Source organism: Chlamydotis macqueenii, chromosome 2 (genome assembly GCF_036417535.1).
Source record: "Chlamydotis macqueenii isolate bChlMac1 chromosome 2, bChlMac1.mat, whole genome shotgun sequence".
In the NCBI taxonomy this organism is placed as follows: Eukaryota; Metazoa; Chordata; class Aves; order Otidiformes; family Otididae; genus Chlamydotis; species Chlamydotis macqueenii.
Window position 1 is genome coordinate 17,061,563 of NC_141557.1, and position 21,123 is coordinate 17,082,685.

The window sequence follows — 21,123 nt, forward strand, 5'->3', positions numbered from 1 at the left end:
GGTACCATCAGCAGACTTCATCAGGGTACACCTGATCTCATCATCCAGATCACCCGTGAAGATGCTAAACAGCGTTGGGCCCAATATTGATCCCTGGGGGACCCCACGTGTGGCGGGTTGCCAGTTGGAAAAGGAACCATTTACCACCACCGCCTGGATGTGGCCTGTCAGCCAGTTCCCCCCTCACCACACGGACCACTTATCTAGACCATAATGCGTCTGTTTCTCTAGGAGGAGGCTGTAGGAAACTATATTGAAAGCCTTGGAGAAATCCAGGTAGACAATGTCCACCACTCACCCCACATTAACTAAGCAGGTTACTTTGTCATAGAAAGTGACCAGGTCTGTCAAGCATGATTTGCCCTTGGTGAATCCCTGCTGGCTTCTCCCAGTCATGTGCTTCATTTGACTTGTGATAGCTCCGAGGAGGATTCATTCCATAACCTTCCCAGGCACTGAATTTAAGACCGATGGGCCTATAATTTCCTGGATCCTCCTTTAAGCCCTTCTTGTAGCTGGTAGTGACATTAGCCTTCTTCCAGTCTTCTGGGACATCCCTCAGTCTTCACTCCAAAATACTAGTAATGAGAATAGAATAAATTTGACTTACCTAAAAAATGCATTCCATGGTGTAGATACCTGCATGCAATGACCCTTTTATTTTCTATACTCCATGCTGAAACTCTAACAAAGATTATTGTTATTTTCAGATTTAAAACATCTTACGAAGCATGTGTTCATCTACCATTGTCAACAGGAAGACAACACAGACTGGATCCAAATAAAGATTTCAAGAGCTACCTCAGGATTTCAGTGAATGTTAGGCACTTAAAAGACAAATTTAGTTTCAAACAAACAAACAAAAACCCCAAACTTGCTCGCCTAGCATTCACCTAATTCAGGGAGTGAACTGACAAGATTCCTTTATCTACAACTTAAAAGATCCCTGAGCTCCTGTTGTTGCAGTTCACACCCAAAAGTGCTGTGGGCTGAAAAAGTAAACAACATGTTCTAGATAAGCCTACGAGGTTCTAGACAGACACACAAGACACTCCTATGAATTCAATCTGGTTTAGCAGGCCCAGAGCACATCTATTGCAATCAACATGAGTGGGTCATTTCAAAACACAGCACTGATGACATGCATTTAGCCTTGTTCTAGTCAGCACTGGAGATGGTGATACTAATTTTCAGCCATTAGCCAGAACTAATAAATTGTTGACCACACTGAGGTTCAACTCATCTGTCCTACAATGCTCCTCTAGGCACCAGGAAATCATTAGGAAGGTTTTGTACCTTCTGCCCTGAATTATTTTGCTATTTGAGTCAGTAACTCTTTCAGATAAAACTCTTAGTCTTGATTGGAAATGAGAATCAATCATTTCCACCTCCCAAATTAAGAACCTAGCCCCTAGGTTGCAAACCCAAGCTCCTTTGTGCTAGCCCTCTTGGTGTCCTCTTCATTCTCCTTATACAGCCACCCAGCTAAAGGGACTCATACCCATGCTCTACCCTTCCTGGATAGGGGCTGTAACCAATAAGATGCTATTGAAGAAGCTGACACCTCTCTACCTGGTTGCTGTTCACTTCTTTTTAATACCAGGTACACAGAAGTACCCATCTGCAGCCTGAAGTTAGGTATGCAAAACACTAGATGATCAGTGCCACCTAGAGTTGTCATTTCCTCCTGTTTACTGGTAAGTAGGACTTCTTCCCACTCTTCAATCTCTGCATTTGTTGTTCAGCCTTCCGAGGCTCCTGTCTCCTCATCCCACTGAGGGACTACAGCCACCTACCTTTAGCTTCTGGATTCACTGCTAAAGGCTGTAAACCTATCAGCTAGGTGAGTGTCCACCATCAAAGTCTTAAAGTTGACTTACCCCACAAATGACAGTTTATCCCTCTTTCTGGCTATAGTTTTCCTTATAAATCCACAGTCGTCTTCAGCAAGCAAAAATGACACAAGTCCCAGGGGTTTTGATTTACCTTTCCCTTCTCCCAGTAGAGTCAGTGGACGTCTACCAACATACTTCAGATAGCGCTGGGAATATTTGGAAATTTCTGCTGTGCTAGGGGAAAAAATTTCTGCTGTGCCGGGGCCCAAAGTGCAAGACATGATTATGTTTTTCTGTCCCACACACAGAGAAGCTGTATGCAAGTGGATAGAGGGTACCATCAGGTAAGTTCACTGTACTAGTTTTGGCTGAGATAGAGTTAAATTTCTTCATAGTAGCTTGTATAGGGCTGTGTTTTGGATCTGTGCTCAAAATAGTGCTAATAACACACCAATGTTTTAGTTACTGCTGAGCAGTGCTTACACAGCATCAAGGTGTTTTCTGCTCCTCACACTGCCCCAACAGTGAGGAGGCTGGGAGTGCACAAAAAGTTGGGAGTGGACACAGCTGACCCCAGCTGACCAAAGGGATATCCCATACCATATGATGTCATGCTTAGCAATAAAACTGGAGGGAAGGTTGGTGGCGGGGGGAAGGCACTGCTCAGAGACTGGCTGGGCATTGGTCAGTTGTTGGTGAGCAATTGTTGTCATTTGCATTGCTTTTTTTTATTGGGGTTTATTTTCCTCTTTGTTTTTTTTTCTTTTCCGTACAATTTTTTTAACATCTTTTAAATTATTAAACTGTTTTTATCTCAACCCATGAATTTCTTTCTCACTTTTACCCTGCCAGTTGTCCCCACCATCCCACCAGGGGGAGTGAGCAAGCAGCTGTGTGGTGCTTAGTTGCTGGCCAGGGTTAAACTATGACATTCACCCAGGACAGAACCCAAAAGAGAAGTGCCCCTCTCCCTCACTGAAGTTGTTAAGAAAAGGCTAGTAGTAGTAACTTCTGATTTCTTCAGAAATGGTATAAGCATAGTACATCCTACTCTGGACAACTGAACAAAGTCCCTTCTGATGCAAAGATGCTCTAACAATGGTCAAACTCAACACTTCTCAGGAGTGGATCACAATAAATAAAAGTCTCTCTGTGCTAGATTTCCAGAGTGGGCAATAGAATGGAAACGGCCCAGCTGTGCCCACTACAATCTGAAATTGCAGAGCTCAGTTCCTGTTGCCATGACAAACCTAGACAGTTCTTTCCCTTTATGACCGGTAAGACCCAAAAATGCAGCCTGACAGTGACATACACTAGCACAGCACAGAGGTCTGCCACAGAGCATAAGGACTTTTGGACAGAAGAAAGATGGGTAAGCAAAATAGAGGGAGGTAGATTTAGATTAGAAATTAGGAAAAAATTTTTTACGATGCGGGTTACAGAACACTGGAACAGGTTGCCCAGAAAGGTGGTGGAGGCCCCATCTCTGGAAGCGTTCAAGGCCAGGCTGGATGAGGCTCTGAGCAACCTGACCTAGTCAGGGATGTCCCTGCTCCTTGCAGGGGGGTTGGACTAGATGACCTTTGAAGGTCCCTTCCAACCCTAACCATTCTATGATTCTATGATTCTATGAAAAGGCTGCATGCAGTCTTGAGATAAATAGTAAAGGGGAAGATCTAGGTGCCTCCTTGTTTGTACATGTAGTTCAGCAGTGGGTGGTCAAGGGGTCTCAGGCAAAAGGTCTTACAGCTGAGACCTCAGCTAATACCTGGACTGACGAAATCACATTATGCTGCCTTGAAGACCTGGGCCTGTCCTATGTAAAAAAGTTTCTCTTTGAAGATAAAATAAAGTTATACCATGCTTTGGTCTACAAATTCTATGGGCATACAATTCCAAAAGATTCATAACTTTCAGTGTTGATACAGCTAGTTTTAAAGTGCAAAATGGCATGAGCTTACAATTGCCCATGACCATAATTAGACTTTATACCAAAGTCATATAAAATAAAAGAGCTTCCCAAAAAGTTATTGTCCCTTTTTATACTGAAATATTGAGCAAAGTTCAAACAATTTATGATTTCTTCTGAAAGCTGCCAAAAAGGTTCAAAGGGTCAAGTGAAATGGTATTTCTTGACAATGTACATCATAGAAAATTAGCTTAAAAAGAATCACAATCTAGTCTTCAGCAACCACATATTTTCCTAAATGATCAAAAACAAAACAAAACAAAACAAGAGGGGAACCAAAAAGCCCCTTTGAACCTCCAAAATCACAGGAAAGAGACAGGTATCATGATGTTGCTCCACGTGAAAGCATAAAGAAGACAGAAGATGCATACTTGACCTAATTTTCCTCTAAGGGAGAATTACCTTGCTTATCCCTCAGCAGAGCACTCCCTACCAGGGTTATGTTATCTTGTGTATCCTGCATGACAAGAATTCTCTGAGAGGGCAATCACTAAGCTGAGAAAAGAAGACTTTGGAAGAGGAACAATAACATACTGCTGTGCCAAAACTAATCACTCCTTTGGTCTGTCTGCCTGTTGAGGTTCTGTTCCACATCAATATTCAGGCCTCCCCAATAAGGAAGAATGGGTTGGTTTGTTGGTTTTCTGCTTATTGATTTTTTTTTAACTCAGCCCAATCACAATAATGCATGAGACCTCAAAGAGATTTGAAATGGAATCATAGGATGGTTTGGGTTGGAAGGAACCTTTAAAGGTCATCTAGTCCAACCCTCTTGCAAGGAGCAGGGCCATCTCCAACTACAGCAGGTTGCTCAGAGCCCCATCCAACCTGGCCTTGAATGTTGCCAGGGATAGGGCATCCTACCAAGTAACCTGTTCCAGTGTTTCACCACCTTCATTGTGAAAAATTTTCTTTCTTATATCCAATTTTAATCTACCCTCTTTTAGTTTAAAACCATTACACCTCATCCTATTGCAACAGGCTCTATTAAAAAGTTTGTCCTCATCTTTCTTATAAGCCTCCTTTAAGTATTGAAAGGCTGCAGCAAAGTCTTCTCGGAGCTTTCTCTTCTCCAGGCTGAACAACCCCAACTCTCTTAGCCTTTCTTCATAGGAGAGGTGCTCCATCCCTCTGACCATTTTTGTGGCCCTCCTCTGGACTCGCTCCAACAGGTCCACATCCTTCTTATTGTTGAGGACTCCAGAGCTGGACGCAGTACTCCAGGTGAGGTCTTACGGGAGCGGATTAGAGCGGGAGAATCACCTCCCTTGACCTGCTGGCTATGCTCCTTTTGGTGCAGCCCAGGATATGATTTGCCTTGTGGGCTGCAAGTACGCATTGCTGGCTCATGTTGATTCTGGTCCACCAGTACCCCCAAGTCTTTCTTAGCACGGATGCTCTCAATCCTTTCATCCCCCAGCCTTTATAGATACTGGGGTTGCCCCAACCCAGGTGCAGGACCTTGCACTTGGCCTTGTTGAACCTCATGAGTTTCACATGGGCCCACTTCTCGAGCTTGTCCAGGCCCCTCTGGGTGGCATTCTGTCCCTCAGGCATGTCAACTGCACCACTCAGCTTGGTGTCATCTGTAAATTTGCTGACAGTGCACTCAATCCCACTGTCTATGTTGTTGATGAAAATATTAAATAGTTCTGGTCCCAATATGGAACCCTGACAGACACTACTTGTCACTGATCTCCATCAGGATATTGAACTGTTGACCACTACTGTCTGGATGGGGCAGTTTGGCTCTTCCTAAAAACTTGTTACTGTAATCCTGTAATCTTAAAATGGGCCAGAAGAATTTGGACAGCATAAGTTTTGCTTTACTGTCAGAATAGTCCTTTATAAGCAATTATTATTCTAAACAGACTTTATGGAAATGGCAGACAAGCATGTGAACTGTGAGGGGGGTGTCTGCTGCAGATTCAAATACTGAATGTAGCACACATAAATTGAAGCGTCTTTACCTAGAATTGCCCACCCACACTAGATGGTGACAGTATAAGCAGCTACTTACTTACACTGGAGATGGGTGTCGAAGTGCCTTTCACAGTTTATGGAGGTGTGGTCAACAAAGGCTGTGGAGTGTTGCAGAGAGTTGCCCATTTGACCAATGCAGGTGGTCACTACACTCCCACTCCAAGTGGAAGCAATGAGCAGTGGAGAAATGGCCTGTAAAAGGAAGGAAAAGGACTCTTTCAGTTAGAGGATAATCCCTATTCAAGAAAGGGAAATGGAAAGGAAGGCGGCCAGGGTTACATTTGTGTCTTACAAATAGTAATCTGAGAAGACTGCTAACTGGAGTGGTTTTCCTGAACAATATTCTAGTAGGTGACCAGTGAAGAAAAAGAAAAGGGTGAAGAAAGATTAAGGTACCAGGGGAAGATCAAGGTGGTATCAGGATGCACTCTGGTTCATTTATGAGAAGTAATATCTAATGTGGCCGTCACTACTCTGGGATCAAAGAGGTCTTTTTGCAAAGACACACAGTCTCTGTGTGACATGACAGCATTTTATGGAATACAGTCCCAAGCTGACAGGAATTTAAGAAGCTGACATTCTCTACAGGTTTCTGCTATATTGTATGTAAAGCAGGTTACCTGAGTGCTGACATTTCTGCAAACATTCTGGCTCCCAAAAAAACTTTAAAACCACATGTCAATAAAAATATATAGGCGCAGACAGATCCACACAAGCAAACTTCATACAATTCCATGTTTGCATCAGCAACAGAAGGAGATATTACTCTGATACACACACCCATAGTAAATAAAGATAAATGCCACAGAGCAGATACGTATTTTCATTAATGCACACTTGGAAACAAATACTCATGGAGCTGAGAAAGTAGAGTGCTGTGTTTGCTGACATATCTTCCACCTTATTTCCTAAGAATTTATGCATTAATTTTATTTTAAGTCTATACTCACCACCCAAACCACTAAACATGAGTCAGCAGTGAATGAACATGTGTCAACAAGATTGTGGTGGCGATGGCCAGCCACATAGTGGCCTGAATTAGTAAAAGCGTAGGCAGCACTTCAAGGGAAGTTTACTTATTCAAGGAATTTCCATGAATGTCATGTATTTGCCAATTAACAATCTATTAGTTACAGATTGCAGTATCCAAAACAACCAACCAACCCTTAGGAAAAACATCCCTGCTTCCCTCCAGACACCTCTTTCCCCCCTCGTCCTTTTTGCTCTTCAGTCCACTCACCACACGCTATGCTCAGCCCCTTTGGTGAGGCAGCGGGCAGCATGGGACACTGGGGCCAGTGTGTGCATAGTGGTTCCTTCACTGGCAGCAGCTCCTTTCAGGTTGCCCGCCTCAGCTCCTGCTCAGGCAGCCCCTAGGATCTAGCCCCTGCCCGGGTATGGTCTTTTCATTTTCCTCCTCCTGCTCCAGCGTGGTCCTTTTTCCTGCGTCCCCTACTGTTCTAGGCTTGTTTCTCCTTTTGCTTGGTGTTCATCACCCTTACTTTAAGACGTTTTCACAGAGGTGCCACAGGATGGGCTCAGCCATGCCCTGTAGTGGGTCCATGGGGGCCAGCTGGAACCAGCTGTGACTGAGGCAGCCCCTGGCCTCTCCTCACAGAGGACACGCCTGCAGCTCTGCTACCGAAACCTTGCCAATTATGAGGGGGAAAATATGATGGAGGTAGTCAAACACTAGAATGGGTTGCTCAGAGGCCCTGGAGTCCCCGTCCTTGGAGGTACTCCAAACCTGGCTGGACAAAGCCCTGAGCAACCTGGCCTAACACCCATGCCAGCCCTTCTCTGAGGAAGGTCCGGATTAGACGAGTGACAGAGGGCCTTTCCAACCCAAATTGGCTCTACAAAATTATTTGAATCACTTCCAGTCTCAGTAAATGTTTGGAAGATACAGAAATACAGAGACAGATCAGAATATGTTTGTCTCTGCATTACTGAGGACAGCCTGCCCTTCAAAATAAATAATTATTCTCACAGCGTTTGTAAGCAAAAAAAGACAGGAGGCACAGCTAGAGCAGGAGACCGATTCCATTCTAAGATGGAAATGGAGGCTGAGGTGCTGTGCTGGTTTTGTTTAGTGAGGGGGGCTATGGTGGCAGCTTCTGTAAGAAGCTGCGAGGTTTCCTCTTTGTTCAGTAGAATTCATAGAATCATAGAATGGTTAGGGTTGGAAGGGACCTTCAAAGGTCATCTAGTCCAACCCACCCTGCAAGGAGCAGGGACATCCCCGACTAGATCAGGTTGCTCAGAGCCCCATCCAGCCTGGCCTTGAATGTTTCCAGGGATGGGGCATCCACCACCTCTCTGGGCAACCTGGGCCAGTGTTCTACCACCATCAGTGTAAAAAATTTTTTCCTAATATCCAATCTAAATCTACCTCCCTCTATTTTGAAACCGTTACCCCTAGTCCTGTCACAACAGGCCCTAGTGAAGAGTCTCTCCCCATCTTTCCTGTAGGCCCCCTTGAGGTACTGGAAGACTGCTATCAGGTCTCCCCAGAGCCTCCTCCTCTCCAGGCTGAACAGCCCCAACTCTCTCAGCCTGTCCTCATAGGAGAGGTGCTCCAGCCCTCTTATTATCTTCGTGGCCCTCCTCTGAACCCTCTCCAACTGGTCCATGTCCTTCTTGTGTTGGGGGCTCCAGAGCTGGATGCAGTGCTGCAGGTGGGGTCTCACCAGGGCAGAGTAGAGGAGGAGAATCACCTCCCTCGACCTGCTGGCCATGCTCCTCTTGATGCAGCCCAGGATGTGGTTGGCCTTCTGGGCCGCAAGGGCACATTGCCGGCTCATGTTGAGCTTCTCGTCCACCAGCACTCCCAAGTCCTTCTCCCCAGGGCTGCTCTCAATCCATTCTCCGCCCAGCCTGTATTTGTGCCTGGGATTGCCATGACCCAGGTGCAGGACCTTGCACTTGGCCTGGTTGAACTTCATGAGGTTTGCACGGGCCCACCTCTCCAGACTGTCAGAGGTCCCTCTGGATGGCATCCTCCAGCGTGTCAACGGCACCACACAGCTTGGTGTCATCAGCAAACTTGCTGAGGGTGCATTCTACCCCACTGTCCATGTCGCCGACAAAGACGTTAAGTAGGGCCAGGCCCAACACAGACCCCTTAGAAACGCCACTCGTCACCGGTCTCCACTTGGACAGTGAGCCGTTGACCACCACTCTCTGAGTGCAGCCATCCAGCGAATTCCTTATCCATTGAGTGGTCCGTCCATCAAAGCCATGCCTCTCCAGTTTAGAGAGAAGGATGTCGTGCAAGACAGTGTCAAATGCTTTGCACAAGTCCATGCAGATATGTCCATTGCTTGTCCACTGATGCTGTCACCCTGCCATAGAAGGCCACCAAATTGGCTGGGTCTAGGGCAGATCCGTCACTGGCCAGGGCGGAGACAATTGATGACAGATTGTTCCCCGATAATGCCTCTGTGATAATGTATTTAAGAAGGGGAAAAATAATTTTTAAAAAAGAGAGATGTGAAGAAGCTGAAGCAGCGGCACAGACGTGGAGGCGCGAGCCTTGTCGGCCTTGCAGGCCTCACCCTCTGACCTCCCGCCAGGCGGCCGACTGGGCCGGACTTGGCCCAGCCCAGCTGCAAGAAGTGGAGATGAGATGTGAAGAGAACATGAGAGGCATCTACCAGCCTATCGTGAAGAGTTTTTCTTGTGAGAGGAACGGCTGCAGACGCCAAGGGCAGTGAAGAAGGAGGGGGAGGAATAATGTGGCTCCTGGCCGAGATTCCCCTGCAGCCCATGGTGCAGCCCATGGTGGAGCAGGTTGTCCCCCTGCAGCCCACGGAGGCCCACGGAGGAGCAGAGATCCACCTGCAGCCTGTGGAAGACCCCTCGCTGGGAGAGGTGGATGCCTGAAGGAGGCTGTGGCCCGGGCAGGCCCATGCTGGGGCAGCTGTTCCTGAGGGACTGCACGCCGTGGAAAAATGACCCACGCTAGAGCAGTTCACAAAGGACTGTAGCCCCTGGGAGGGACCCCACGATGGATCAGGGAAGGAACGTGAGGAGTTCTTCCCCGGAGGAGGAAGGAGCGGCAGAAAGCGACAAGTGATGAACTGACCATAACCCCCATTCCCTCTTCCCACCTGTGCCGCTCGGCGCGGGGCGGGGGAAGGTAGTAGAGATAATGTTAAGTCTGGGAAGAGCGAGGGGTGAGGGGAAGTTATCTTGTTCTCTTTCTCATTATCCTGCTTTGGTTTTAATAATAAACAAATACTTTTCCCCAGGTTGAGTTTGTTTTGCCCATAATGGTAACTTATCTCCTTACCTCAAGTAGTAACTTGAGACAAGTTAAGTAACTTGTCCTTATCTCAAACCTCAAGCCTTTTTTCTTATATTATCTCTTCCTGTTCCCTTGGAGGATGGGGGGAGTGAGAGACAGACGGAGTAGTTTGGTCCCAAGTGGGGCTAAACTACAACACATTGTGAAACACAAAGAAATGTGGTACTGTGAGTATTTACCTATGTGGCAATATTTACAAACAGTAATTCACTGGAACCTCACTTTGAAACTTTCAGTAAATGCAGCATAACCATCAGGAGAGAGGTTGTGCCTTCATCCAAAAACACAGGAAAGCTTGACTTGCTGGAAGTCCTGAAGGCCAGTTCCCTCCCTGCCCCAAGGAGTATTTCAGATTTCATCCTATCAGAAGTTAACATAAAGTGCATTAATAGGCTGGGGAACAAGGACAATAATTCAAATTCTTGGAGAAACTCTGGCACATACCTCCTGCTTGAAGACCACTCTGAACTGAGAGTTTGCAGAGCCGTCTTCTCACACTGTAAGTCAGACCTCCAAGTCTCAGATCGAGTTAACCTATAGGCACCGACCTGTGCCCAACGTCCTGGGTACTCTGGTCGGGTAGCTTCTGCCACCAGGCCATTTCCTACCTCTTGATCATTGCCAGAGCTTATCTCCAGCTCCTGAGGAGCCAGAAAGAAACTGGCTATGACAAGTCATCAGTTGTGAAAGCACTTAGCTGGACACTTGTCTCCTCATGTCTGCTGCAATGTCAGTGGATCATCCAAAACCTGGTCCACTGCCAGGTTATCCTAGAAGTCTTCTTGTTGTCTGCCTATGGGGATAGCTGTGTCTCTGTAGTTTATTCCCAGACACAGGTCTGTTTTTCTCTGGAGTTATCTCCACATAAGAGAGGCTGTCTTTTCCAGCTGAGTAACTCTTTGACAAGAATTCATCAAGTGTCTACATGACATCAAATAGCTTACTTCTTTTTTCTGAGGACAGATTCCTTCTACGTGAAGAGCTCTTACTCTAACATGATATAAAACCATTCAAGGAAACTGAGACCAGTTTGGAGTCAGATTCATTAAAAAAACTTTGATTTCTACAAGTTAGGAGCTACATGAAATAGTTTCTAAGCGCCTCTCACAGAGAAATTCAGAACTGAGGTACCTTCCTCAGAACACCCGCACACAGAAAATGGAACCAGCAGGATCCAACCTGCGCTAAATGCTGGGCACAGCGGGAGATCTGCAATGCTGCCCAGAGCCTGGCTGACTGTTTCATGCCCGCATGCAGAAAGCAAGTGGCACGCCTGTCTGCTTAGGAAGAGAGAGAAAAAAACACCTACAACTTTTCTTCGCTAGTACTGGCTGGAGAGTTCCTTCTTTCAAAGAAGGGCAAGAAGAAGTCCCTGTCTGTGACGTATTCGGTAACTGGCTAGACACCTCTCCAGAAGTGTCACATCCGAGCGAAAGTGTTCTCCTCACCCAGAGGGCGCTGACATCGCTGTCATGTACCAGTGCCGGGAACACCGGGTTGCAGGGTGTTTTCAGGACTTGGAAAGATGCTTTCTGTCACTGTTACTGCACAAAGCTCTGGCATGTCACACCGCTGAGATTTTGGGGGCTTGCACATTGCAATCACTAAACCTCGTTTCCAAGTCTTTTATTTCTTCAGCTCGTACTCCCCTGTTTTACAAACCTGTTTCCCGAGCGCGCAAATGCAGCAAGATGTACATCACCACTTTCTGTTTTGCTCCCAGGCAGACAAATAATCCTTACTGAGAAAGTAATGACTGCTGCAGATTCCGGGAAATGAGTAAAACCGAAGAAGTCTCGCGGATGAAGCGCTGGAAGACGGCAGTGCCGTGCACGGCAGAGCCGGGCCCGCAGCCAGCCCCCCGAGCCCCAGGCCGTGATCAGCAGTAACGGCACCCAGGCCTCGGCAGGACAGGGCTCCTCGGCGCTGGGCCAGCCCCACAGCCCGCCGGGCAGGCGGCCAGAACCGCAAAGGGCGAAGGGGGCCGGGGAGGGGCAGCGCCATCACCCCGCCCGTCGGAGACCCGAAACCGGGCCCCAGCGCGGCCGTGGGGGGAGTCCGCTGCCCCCGCCTGTCCGTGCCGGGGAAGCAGCGGAAGCTCCGCTGAGTCACAGCGAGGGAGGGCGCGGCCGCTTGGCCCCCCGGGTCGGCCCTGGGCGTGCCGCTGATAACTGCTCTTCGGCTCCGCGGCCCCGTTAGGCAGAGGGCTCCTCTTCTCCCGTCCAGCGAGAGGTCCGCGACGGGGTAACTGCCGCCGGCAGCCCGCGCCCCCGCACCGCCCATGGCGGAGCCGGGTCGCCCCACGGAGCGCTGCTCCTGCCGCAACACCGACTGCGTGGAGCGGCCGCTGAGGCGGCTCTTCGAGGGGCTGGGGAGCGCCGTGGCCACCTGTCCCTGGCCCTTCGTGCTGGTGCCGCTGCTGCTGTCGAGCGGGCTGGGCGCCGGCTTTCTCTTCCTGCCGCGGCGGCAGGCGAACGACATCGAGGGACAGTTCACGCCGACGCTGGGCCCCGCCAAGGCCGAGCGCGACTTCGTGCGGCGGCACTTCCCCGCCAACGGCTCCGAGCGCTTCTCCGCCCCGCGGCTGCCCACCGAGGGCACCTACGCCGCCCTCATCGCCGTGGCGACGGGGGAGGACTCGGTCCTGGCCCCGGCGGCGCGGCGCGACCTGCTGCGGCTGGACGCGGCGGTGCGCGCCCGCGGCTACGAGCGGCTCTGCGCCCGCAGCGGCGGCTCCTGCGCCAGCCCCAACCCGCTGCTGGGCAACGGGTCGGCGGCCGCCCCGGAGAACCTCACCTTCCCCTTCAGCCGCGGCTTCTTCCTGGGGGCCGCGCTGGGCGGGGTGCGGACGGGCGCCGGCGGGCGGGTGCTGTCGGCGCGGGCCCTGAAGCTGGTGTATTACCTGCGGGAGGACGGCCCCGCGGCGGCGGAGAGCCGGCGGTGGCTGGAGAGTTTCCTGCGGGACTTCCCGGCGGAGCTGGAGGCGTTGGGCTTCTCCTCCATTCAGGTGGGTTACAGCCGTGCGGGGGCCGCCAGGACCCGGAACGCCCCAGCCGCCCCATCGCCAGACAGGAGAGCAGATGGTGGGGAGGCCGGCCCGCGGGTTGCGAGGGCCGCGGAAATGCTTTAGTGACAACACGATGTTAGCATTGCCTGTGCGCCTGTTTAAAGAGGAAGAAAAAGGGTAGAAATGCTTCATCTTTTCCTTTTCTTGTTTTAACGGCAGGTGACTTACTTTACTTCGTTGTCCAGACAACAGGAGTTTGAAGGAAATACCAAGAGCGTGATCCCACTCTTCTCCATAACATATTTCCTGACAATAACCTTTTCAGTCGTCTCTTGCCTAAGGTAAAGTGTCTCCTAAGCTATGGATCAAAGAGAAGTGACCTCCGCTCTTCTTTACCTTGCCTAAAGTGGTTTCTGCTCTTGTAAAGTGAAATCATTCTTGAAGCTGCAGACCTCATGTAATAATAGGCAAAATGTATTTATTTGCTGTTTCTCTTCTACTTGTGCATGTTTCCCAGCTGCTCAAATGGGGTTCAGGATAAATACCAGATGAATACCAGAACAAGGGTTCAGTTCAGGTACTAGCTTGAATGTTTGTATCTGTTCATCTGTTCTCTGAAGCCATCAGTCATTTCTGTAGTCCCCACCTCAGAAGAATCCTTTTTGCACCTAATGGTTTTGCAACTATTTAAGCAACTGAAACAACCCTCTACTTTTTATCTTTTTAAGAGGTCTGAGGTGCTGTAGCTTTGGCACTGAAAAACATTGTGCCAAAGTAAACACTTAATTGTGAAAGGGTTCTACTTTACCCTATGCGGGAAGGGAGCCAGCAGCATGATCTAGCCAGCCTGCCAGCAGCAGAATTCTGCGGCAGCACCTTTGTCGAGTAAAACTCACCAGCTCAACTTGACATACCCAGTGGAGACATTCACCAAAAAGATGGATAGAAGTCAAGCAGAAAAGTTGTCATTTGGGAGGAGGGAAGGAATAAGTAGTGCTGTTGCTAAGGTTATTTTACCACTTTCTTGCTTCATTCGTAGCTTCTATCCTCATCCTGCCCACAGGATACTAATTCTCTGTAAAGATCAGTTAAAAAGGGGAAGGAAGCAGGGCAGGGAGGAGGAAGTATACCACATTTAGATCTGTTTCTACCTTTTTTCTGCCACTTGCTCAGTTAAGGTACAGATGAATGAGCACTAGCTTCATAGGTTACTGCAAGTCTGGGGACAGCTTTAGGTATTCTGCTTGCTAGTAGAGTCTGAGCCTGCTGTCCACAAAGAACTTGGCCTGCCCTTTCTTTGTGCTGGTGAAAGGTGAACCATTGTACATTTGACAACCATATGGCAGGGTTTCTGTGCTGTGCTTGAGAAACAAAGTTCTGTTCAGAGGGTGGGCTTATTGTTTTAGCACTTGCATCAAGAATGATGCCCATTAGGCTGTACAATTTCTGGATATCAGCTGTCTCACATCCACTCATGTGTAAGCACAGACTTAGCTCAGGTGGTTCCACCAACACACACTTCTTGCCTTGGAAATGAAAGATTGTCTCAAAGTTCAGAAACAGTGTGCAGCCTGGTAAATATTACTGTCAGGCAAGAGGCAATTCTGCCACCTTAGCGTGCTGCAAAGTCTCCCACTGGGAACATTTAACGGGGAATCCTTGAGTCAGCCCTCAGGGGTGTGGGTGCATCTTGGCAAATGGCTGGTAGCCAATCTGTCTGCTGAGAAAGCTTCTCTACACAGCACTTACTGCCTGGGAGATGCTTCTGTACTACACCAAGAACCCATGTAAAAGAGCTTCTAAAAATTAATCATTTTTTTGGTCACCCTAATCTAGCCTCTCACTGGTAGAGCTTATGTATCTTCATTTTGCCAGCTCTCGTTATTGATGCAAAGATCAGTACACATCTGTCGTGGTTTAGCCCGAGTCACGATACAGTTTCTCACTCACCCTCCTCATCCCCAGTGGGATGGAGGAGAGAATTAGGAAGGAAGGAAAACTTGTGGGTTGAGATGAAGACAGTTTACTAGAATAGCAAAGGAAAATGACAATAACAGAATATAAGCATACTACAAGATACCAAATGAATAATGCACAATTTCTGACGACCTGATGTCCCAGTGACCAATACAGCCCCATCCCAAGCAGCAAGCAAAGGAGCAACAGGGCTATGCCCCCCCTTATACACCGAGCATTACATTGATGCTCATACTACTATTATGCTTATACTACGCTTATACACTGAGCATTACATTTATGGGATGGAATACTCTTTTCGGCCAGTTTGGGTCAATTATTCTGGCTATACCTCTCCCAGCATCCTGCACCTGCACATTAGCAAGACCTGGAAAGCCAAACAGTGTCCTTGGTCTCATTAGCAACAACTCATAACATCAGTGTGCTTATCAACATTCTTCACATGCAAAATCCAAAACACACTAGCTACTGAGAGGAAAATTAACTCCATCCCTGCTGAAACCAGGTCAACATCTTTAATGTATATAACTGGACAGCAGCAATAATGTATTTAGCATCTCCTGTATAAATTAATTTTATCCAGTGCTCAAACCTGGGAGCTCTCCTAGCAGCTTTCATCAAGAGTTCCTTTTTACAGGCAGGGTATCGTTGGTATCTGTGCACTTGTCATGCCAGACACCTTGGTGAAATATTTGACATGTAACTAAGATATTCCTTAAAATATTTTCAGACTGAGCTGCATAAGAAATAATGTCTGGCTTGCATGCTGTGGAGTGGTTTCTGCGGGTTTAGCTGTATTAAGCAGCTTCGGATTGATGCTCTTCTGTGGCGTGCCGTTTGTGGTCACTGTAGCAAACGCACCGTTTCTTATTCTAGGTAAGTAGAAAAAGAGAGTTGGATTCAAATGCAAAGGCTAAAGCGGAGTTAAAACAGCCTCACGGTGTTAGTCTTTATGATATGAGCATCAGATCACACACAATTCCGTCCTGCAGTGAGGGGAGGAGACACTTGGGGGTGCAGCCTCTGAACTGCTAGAGGCAGGTGAGCCGCTCCGCTCAGCGTATCCACACTGGGACTGGAGCTGGGCTCTGACAGAAGAGCAGCTTTTCCAAAAAAAAAAAAAAAAAAAAAGTCTGCTCTAGTTCCACTGCTACTGAAAACTAGAAATGAGAGGGTGGTACCATTAGCGCTTCTGGCATTTTTTTATCCCTGGTAATTTAGACATGACAATTAATCATTTATTTAACTAGTGCTAGTATTTGAGGTGAGCTGAACAGGGTTCTGTCAGCGCGTTCCACTGTATCATCCCGTTGTTTTCCATAGGTGTACTGTAAGCATTTACGCGTATTATTAGTTCTCAGTAAGTTTGTCTACCCCGACACAGTTGCTTGTTAATACTGTTCTATGGGACTGCTGAAGTTGTCAGCAATTTAAACAGGTGCAGAGGTCTTTCCCAAACCATCCACCTCTTGACCACCTGTTTTTGCAGTACAGCGAGAGCTCCCTACTTCTCTGCTGTTAGTCAGCCTCAGGGTAGCTCAACAGCAGCACCGTGGAACATGCGTCCAGCGTGCAGCTCGTGCTACACTAGCACTGACTTAATCCCGTAGCTGTACTATGAGGTGAATATGGGAAGTAAGTTACCGTAAGTTTTTATATCCCATTTTCAGAGTGTAGTCTTTGGTCAGATAAAATTGGGCCAGAATATGGCTTAAGCAATGAGCAGGACTGTCTGTAATTTCAAATAAGAAATTAATCTCATTTTGATAAGATGGGAAATTTCCTCTGCAATATGGCTATGTAGTAAAGTCTCATTTATCTATACGACTGAAGTGATGCACCATTTTTCTAACCAGCTCCCCCTAAAAACACAAGGAAGTTAGTGTCATTGCATCGCAGTTGCACAGACTGCTTGACAGCCAGTGCTGAACTTTCTAAACACCATTAGATAATGTTGCTGCAAATAAATTACCGCTTTTAAAATCCTTACCTGGTTTCCTATATGATAAATCCGTGGGATGTTTTCTTGGTCTTGGTCTCATGCTGAGGAAAGAACATGGAACTCCTGGGTTGGTAGAGGCCCTGTGTCATACTAGATGTCTAATGCAAATGCTCCTTAGGGCACGCATCTTTTCTTTGTTTCCTGTGTAATTCAAATGCATTTTGCATTTGCTTTTGTTTGCTCATTAATTGCAGAGACGCTACATTTCAGAAGGACCCTTCTGTATACCTGGAAAAGGCCTTAGGCCAGTCTCTCCAGATCTTTATAAATAACATGCAGACTTTTGTCTTCCTTGCATTAAAGCAAACAAATTAGTAGTACATTAGATTAATTGCTTTGAAGCCTGCTTGCATTCCAGAAGCAGCCTGGCTCGCTGCCATCCAGTATTATCTTTTGACATGCTGATTAATTCATCTTTGCATGTCTACTGGCAATTGCCTGTTCAGGCAGCAGATAGTGATTTCATCTATTCTTTTATGCTTAGCTGTATCATTTATGCTTGCTTCTCTGTTCACGCAGTCTTGCTTCCCCTTTTTGTGTGATTAATTTTCAGAGAATAGAAGAGCCCTTAATACAGTAACGTTAGCAAAATACTGAAAGGTCTGTGATGAAAATCTCGAGAATTAGCAGAGCTGAGAGAACCACATTGGCTCTTCCTGTTCAAACTTTGGATCACTTACTCTTGTGTCTTAGCAAAAACTTTAGCCCAGGACCCAGTCTTCCTGGCAGGGTCTCCCAGGACTCTGGTGGGTAATAGATGTGGGTGCAAAAGTAAAAATGTGATGATAAATGAATAATAAATCATTAATAAATGCTCAAAGATAAACTGGAGAGAAGATAAGGGGAGAGCAAAGAGCATAAAAAAGCAAACCACTGGAGAACTGGGACCACTGTTCTCCCTGTCTGCTGAAGGCAGAGCAAGAAGTTATCAGTCTAATTTGTTGCAGTGATGGAGGAATTTCGCCCACAGAGATAGTAGGCGTCACTTCTAACGATAAGGACAGTTGAGCATCAGAATAAGCAATGTATTTAAATCTATGTAATCTACATCACTGGACACCTGGACAGCAGATACAACACACTTGTCAGAGATGGACTAGATGTACACATCTGCTTCTTAAGCAGAGAAGGGTGAGGGATCAGCAACCCATCAGGTCACGAGGAGTTTCTGAAATGTAATAAATTTAGCGACACACACAAAGGTTCTGTTTTCCTCTATCTATTTAACTTGAGTCAGCACTAAAGCAATGTTAATAGCTTAACTTTCTTTTTCAAAATTCTGTGCAGACTTAAATGTGATTGATTTTGTACTTTTGTTGGGTGTTAGTGGAAGCTGCCATTTGCAACACAGCGTTAACTTTTTCTCCTCTTGCAGGAGTTGGTGTTGATGACATGTTCATCATGATCGCTTCCTGGGAACAAAGTTCAAGAAAAAAAGAGAAATCTGGTATTAAATGTCTGCTGGCTGAGACTTACGCAGAAGCAGCACTTTCTGTGACCATCACCACTCTCACAGATGTTTTGGCCTTCTTCATTGGCACCTGGACTGCTTTTCCATCTGTGAGATCATTCTGCCTCTATACAGGGACTGCTTTTGTCTTTTGCTATATATATACCATGACCTTCTTTGGGGCAATTATGGTATTAAATCATAAAAGGGAGCAAGGAAACCGACACTGGCTAACTTGTATGCCTGTGGGAGTAGGTAAAGATCAGGCTGAGAGGTCCTGCTTGTACAATGCTTGCTGTATAGGCAACTGTTCTAGGGGGTTGTATCAGCTAGAAACCAAACAGCCAGAAAGTAAACATCCAATGAGTGTATTCTTTAAAAAGTATTATGGTCCTTTTGTCACAAATAAATGGATCAAGCTATTTGTGGTATTGCTGTACGGAGCATATCTGGGTGGCAGTATTTATGGATGTACTCAGATCAGGGAAGGCATTGATCTTCGAAATCTGGCGAGTGATGACTCTTACGTTATTCCATACTATGATGACAGCAAGAAATACTTCTCAGCATATGGTCCCAGGATCATGGTTGTAATTACTGAAAGCATAGATTACGGGAATGAGACTGTTCGTCTTGGCATTGAGAACTGCATGCAGAATTTAGAGGGCATTTCCTATGTAGATAAGAACCTCTCAGAGTCATGGCTGAGAATATACACAAAACTTGCAAGCAGTGGTTTGATAAATATAGGCAATAAGACTCTTTTCGTTAATAACTTACCTATACTGTTCCAAATGGCTCCCAGTTTTGAGTGGGACATTAACAAGACTCAGGATGAAATAGAAGCTTCACGTTTCTTCATCCAGACAGTGAACGTGACCTCAGCCGTTGATGAGAAGAATCTTCTCAATGAGTTAAGAGAGACAGCCAAGCAGTGCAGTATTCCATTAATGGTGTACCACCCAGCGTTCATCTACTACGATCAATACCTGGTAATAGTGCAGAACACCATTCAAAATGTTGTCGTCGCTGCCGGGGCAATGCTCGTTGTCTCCCTCTTGCTTATTCCCAATCCGTTGTGTTGCCTGTGGGTGACTTTTGCTATAGCCTCTGTTATAGTTGGCGTTGCTGGTTTCATGACATTTTGGAACGTCAATCTAGATTCCATATCCATGATCAACCTGGTCATTTGTATAGGGTTTTCAGTAGATTTTTCTGCTCATATTTCCTATGCCTTTGTTACGAGTGGAGAATCATCAGCCAATAAAAGGGCAATCGAAGCTCTGTCCCTGCTAGGTTACCCAGTGTTACAGGGTGCAGTTTCTACTATATTAGGAGTAGTTGTTCTGGCTGCAGCAAAAACCTACATCTTCAGGACATTTTTCAAGATCATGTTTCTTGTTATTCTGTTTGGGGCTTTTCACGGTCTTGTTTTTATTCCGGTGTTTCTAACCTTTTTTGGCAACTTTGGCAGATCACCCCACAATTCCAAATCTAAAACGCTAGAGCTTAGTTTTAGAAATCATGAAGATTGTCTGTGACTAAGTTAAATGTAATATATTCTGTATTTATTGTATGTGGATTAAAATGCAGTGACTTTCAGGGAATATAAGAAATTAAGAAAATGAAGGACAGAAAAGTACAGGACAGAATACAACAGGGAAGCAAAGGCTTCAGAAAAGACAGACAAAAATAACAGAAGAAGAAATGAAAACACACAGAATGGATTTATTTCTCATTTTTGTGTGTGCCTGACTAGCACTTCAATGTTGTTTAAACTTTTTTTGTGACTTGCTTACTAACTGTATTAAAAATATTATAAACACTGATCACTGCATCAGCTTAATGGGACTACATTACAGGTTTGTCAGGCAGTGTACACAGGAGAGCAGAAAACTCCCACTGGTTTGCATTTCCTGCCCATTTACCTTGATGCCGTAACTCAGCCTTGTGCTGAGCCTGAAGACAGTTTTCCCCTAAGAGGCTCAAACCTGGAGGTTTTACAGCACAATTACAAGAGGTCAGAACTGCCTCAGACTGCAATGATTCATAAGCCTTCAGGAGATGAAGTCTGCTTAGGCTTCTAATGCAGCATGAGAAACCCTCAGGGAAGACAAAATGACTCACATTTTCTATTCAAATCCTTCTCTTCTTAGCATCCTGTATTCTCGCTAAGATTAAACATCACGTAGCTTTAAGAAGATTGTGCGTAGCTTCTGTTGGCTGCAGCTTGCAAAGGGATATGCTGTAGGTGACTGAACTTGTGTGGACCTCCTGGGTAACCACCGTGGAAGACGCTGTGCCATGGCATGACAGGGCAAGGATTCACTAGAAAGAATCACACCCCAATTGAGGACAAAGTGAAAAAGCAACTCAGGTTTAAGCCATTAATCCGAAAACTATAAACCCAGAAATTGTTGTGTTCATCAGTGACAATCCATCCTGTGACACGCCGACAGAGCAGAGGAGCTTTCACTGAGTAAGAATATACGAGATGGTCTTTCAACCCATAGGGACAGGACACTGGATGAAAAGTCAATTCATAATTTGTTGCCAGTTTAAGGAGCTACCTGCTGGAAAAGAAATGAACA

General features: G+C 46.5%; 1 protein-coding gene and 1 long non-coding RNA gene across 2 annotated transcripts; one reads left to right on the forward strand and one right to left on the reverse strand.

Moving 5' to 3' along the window:
- The first annotated feature begins 11,714 nt into the window (after window positions 1–11,714).
- PTCHD3 (patched domain containing 3) lies at window positions 11,715–20,361 on the forward strand. Its single transcript, XM_010121669.2, has 4 exons — window positions 11,715–13,103; window positions 13,323–13,444; window positions 15,811–15,956; window positions 18,458–20,361. The coding sequence occupies exons 1-4, from the start codon at window positions 12,378–12,380 to the stop codon at window positions 20,071–20,073; spliced, it is 2,610 nt and encodes an 869-aa protein (XP_010119971.2). The 5' UTR covers window positions 11,715–12,377; the 3' UTR covers window positions 20,074–20,361.
- LOC147601599 (uncharacterized) lies at window positions 15,816–19,445 on the reverse strand. The gene is made up of 3 exons (XR_015257824.1): window positions 19,313–19,445; window positions 17,071–17,223; window positions 15,816–15,952 (listed from the first exon to the last, which is right to left on the reverse strand). It is a non-coding gene; the product is annotated as an uncharacterized LOC147601599 (long non-coding RNA).
- Window positions 20,362–21,123: the final 762 nt, after the last annotated feature.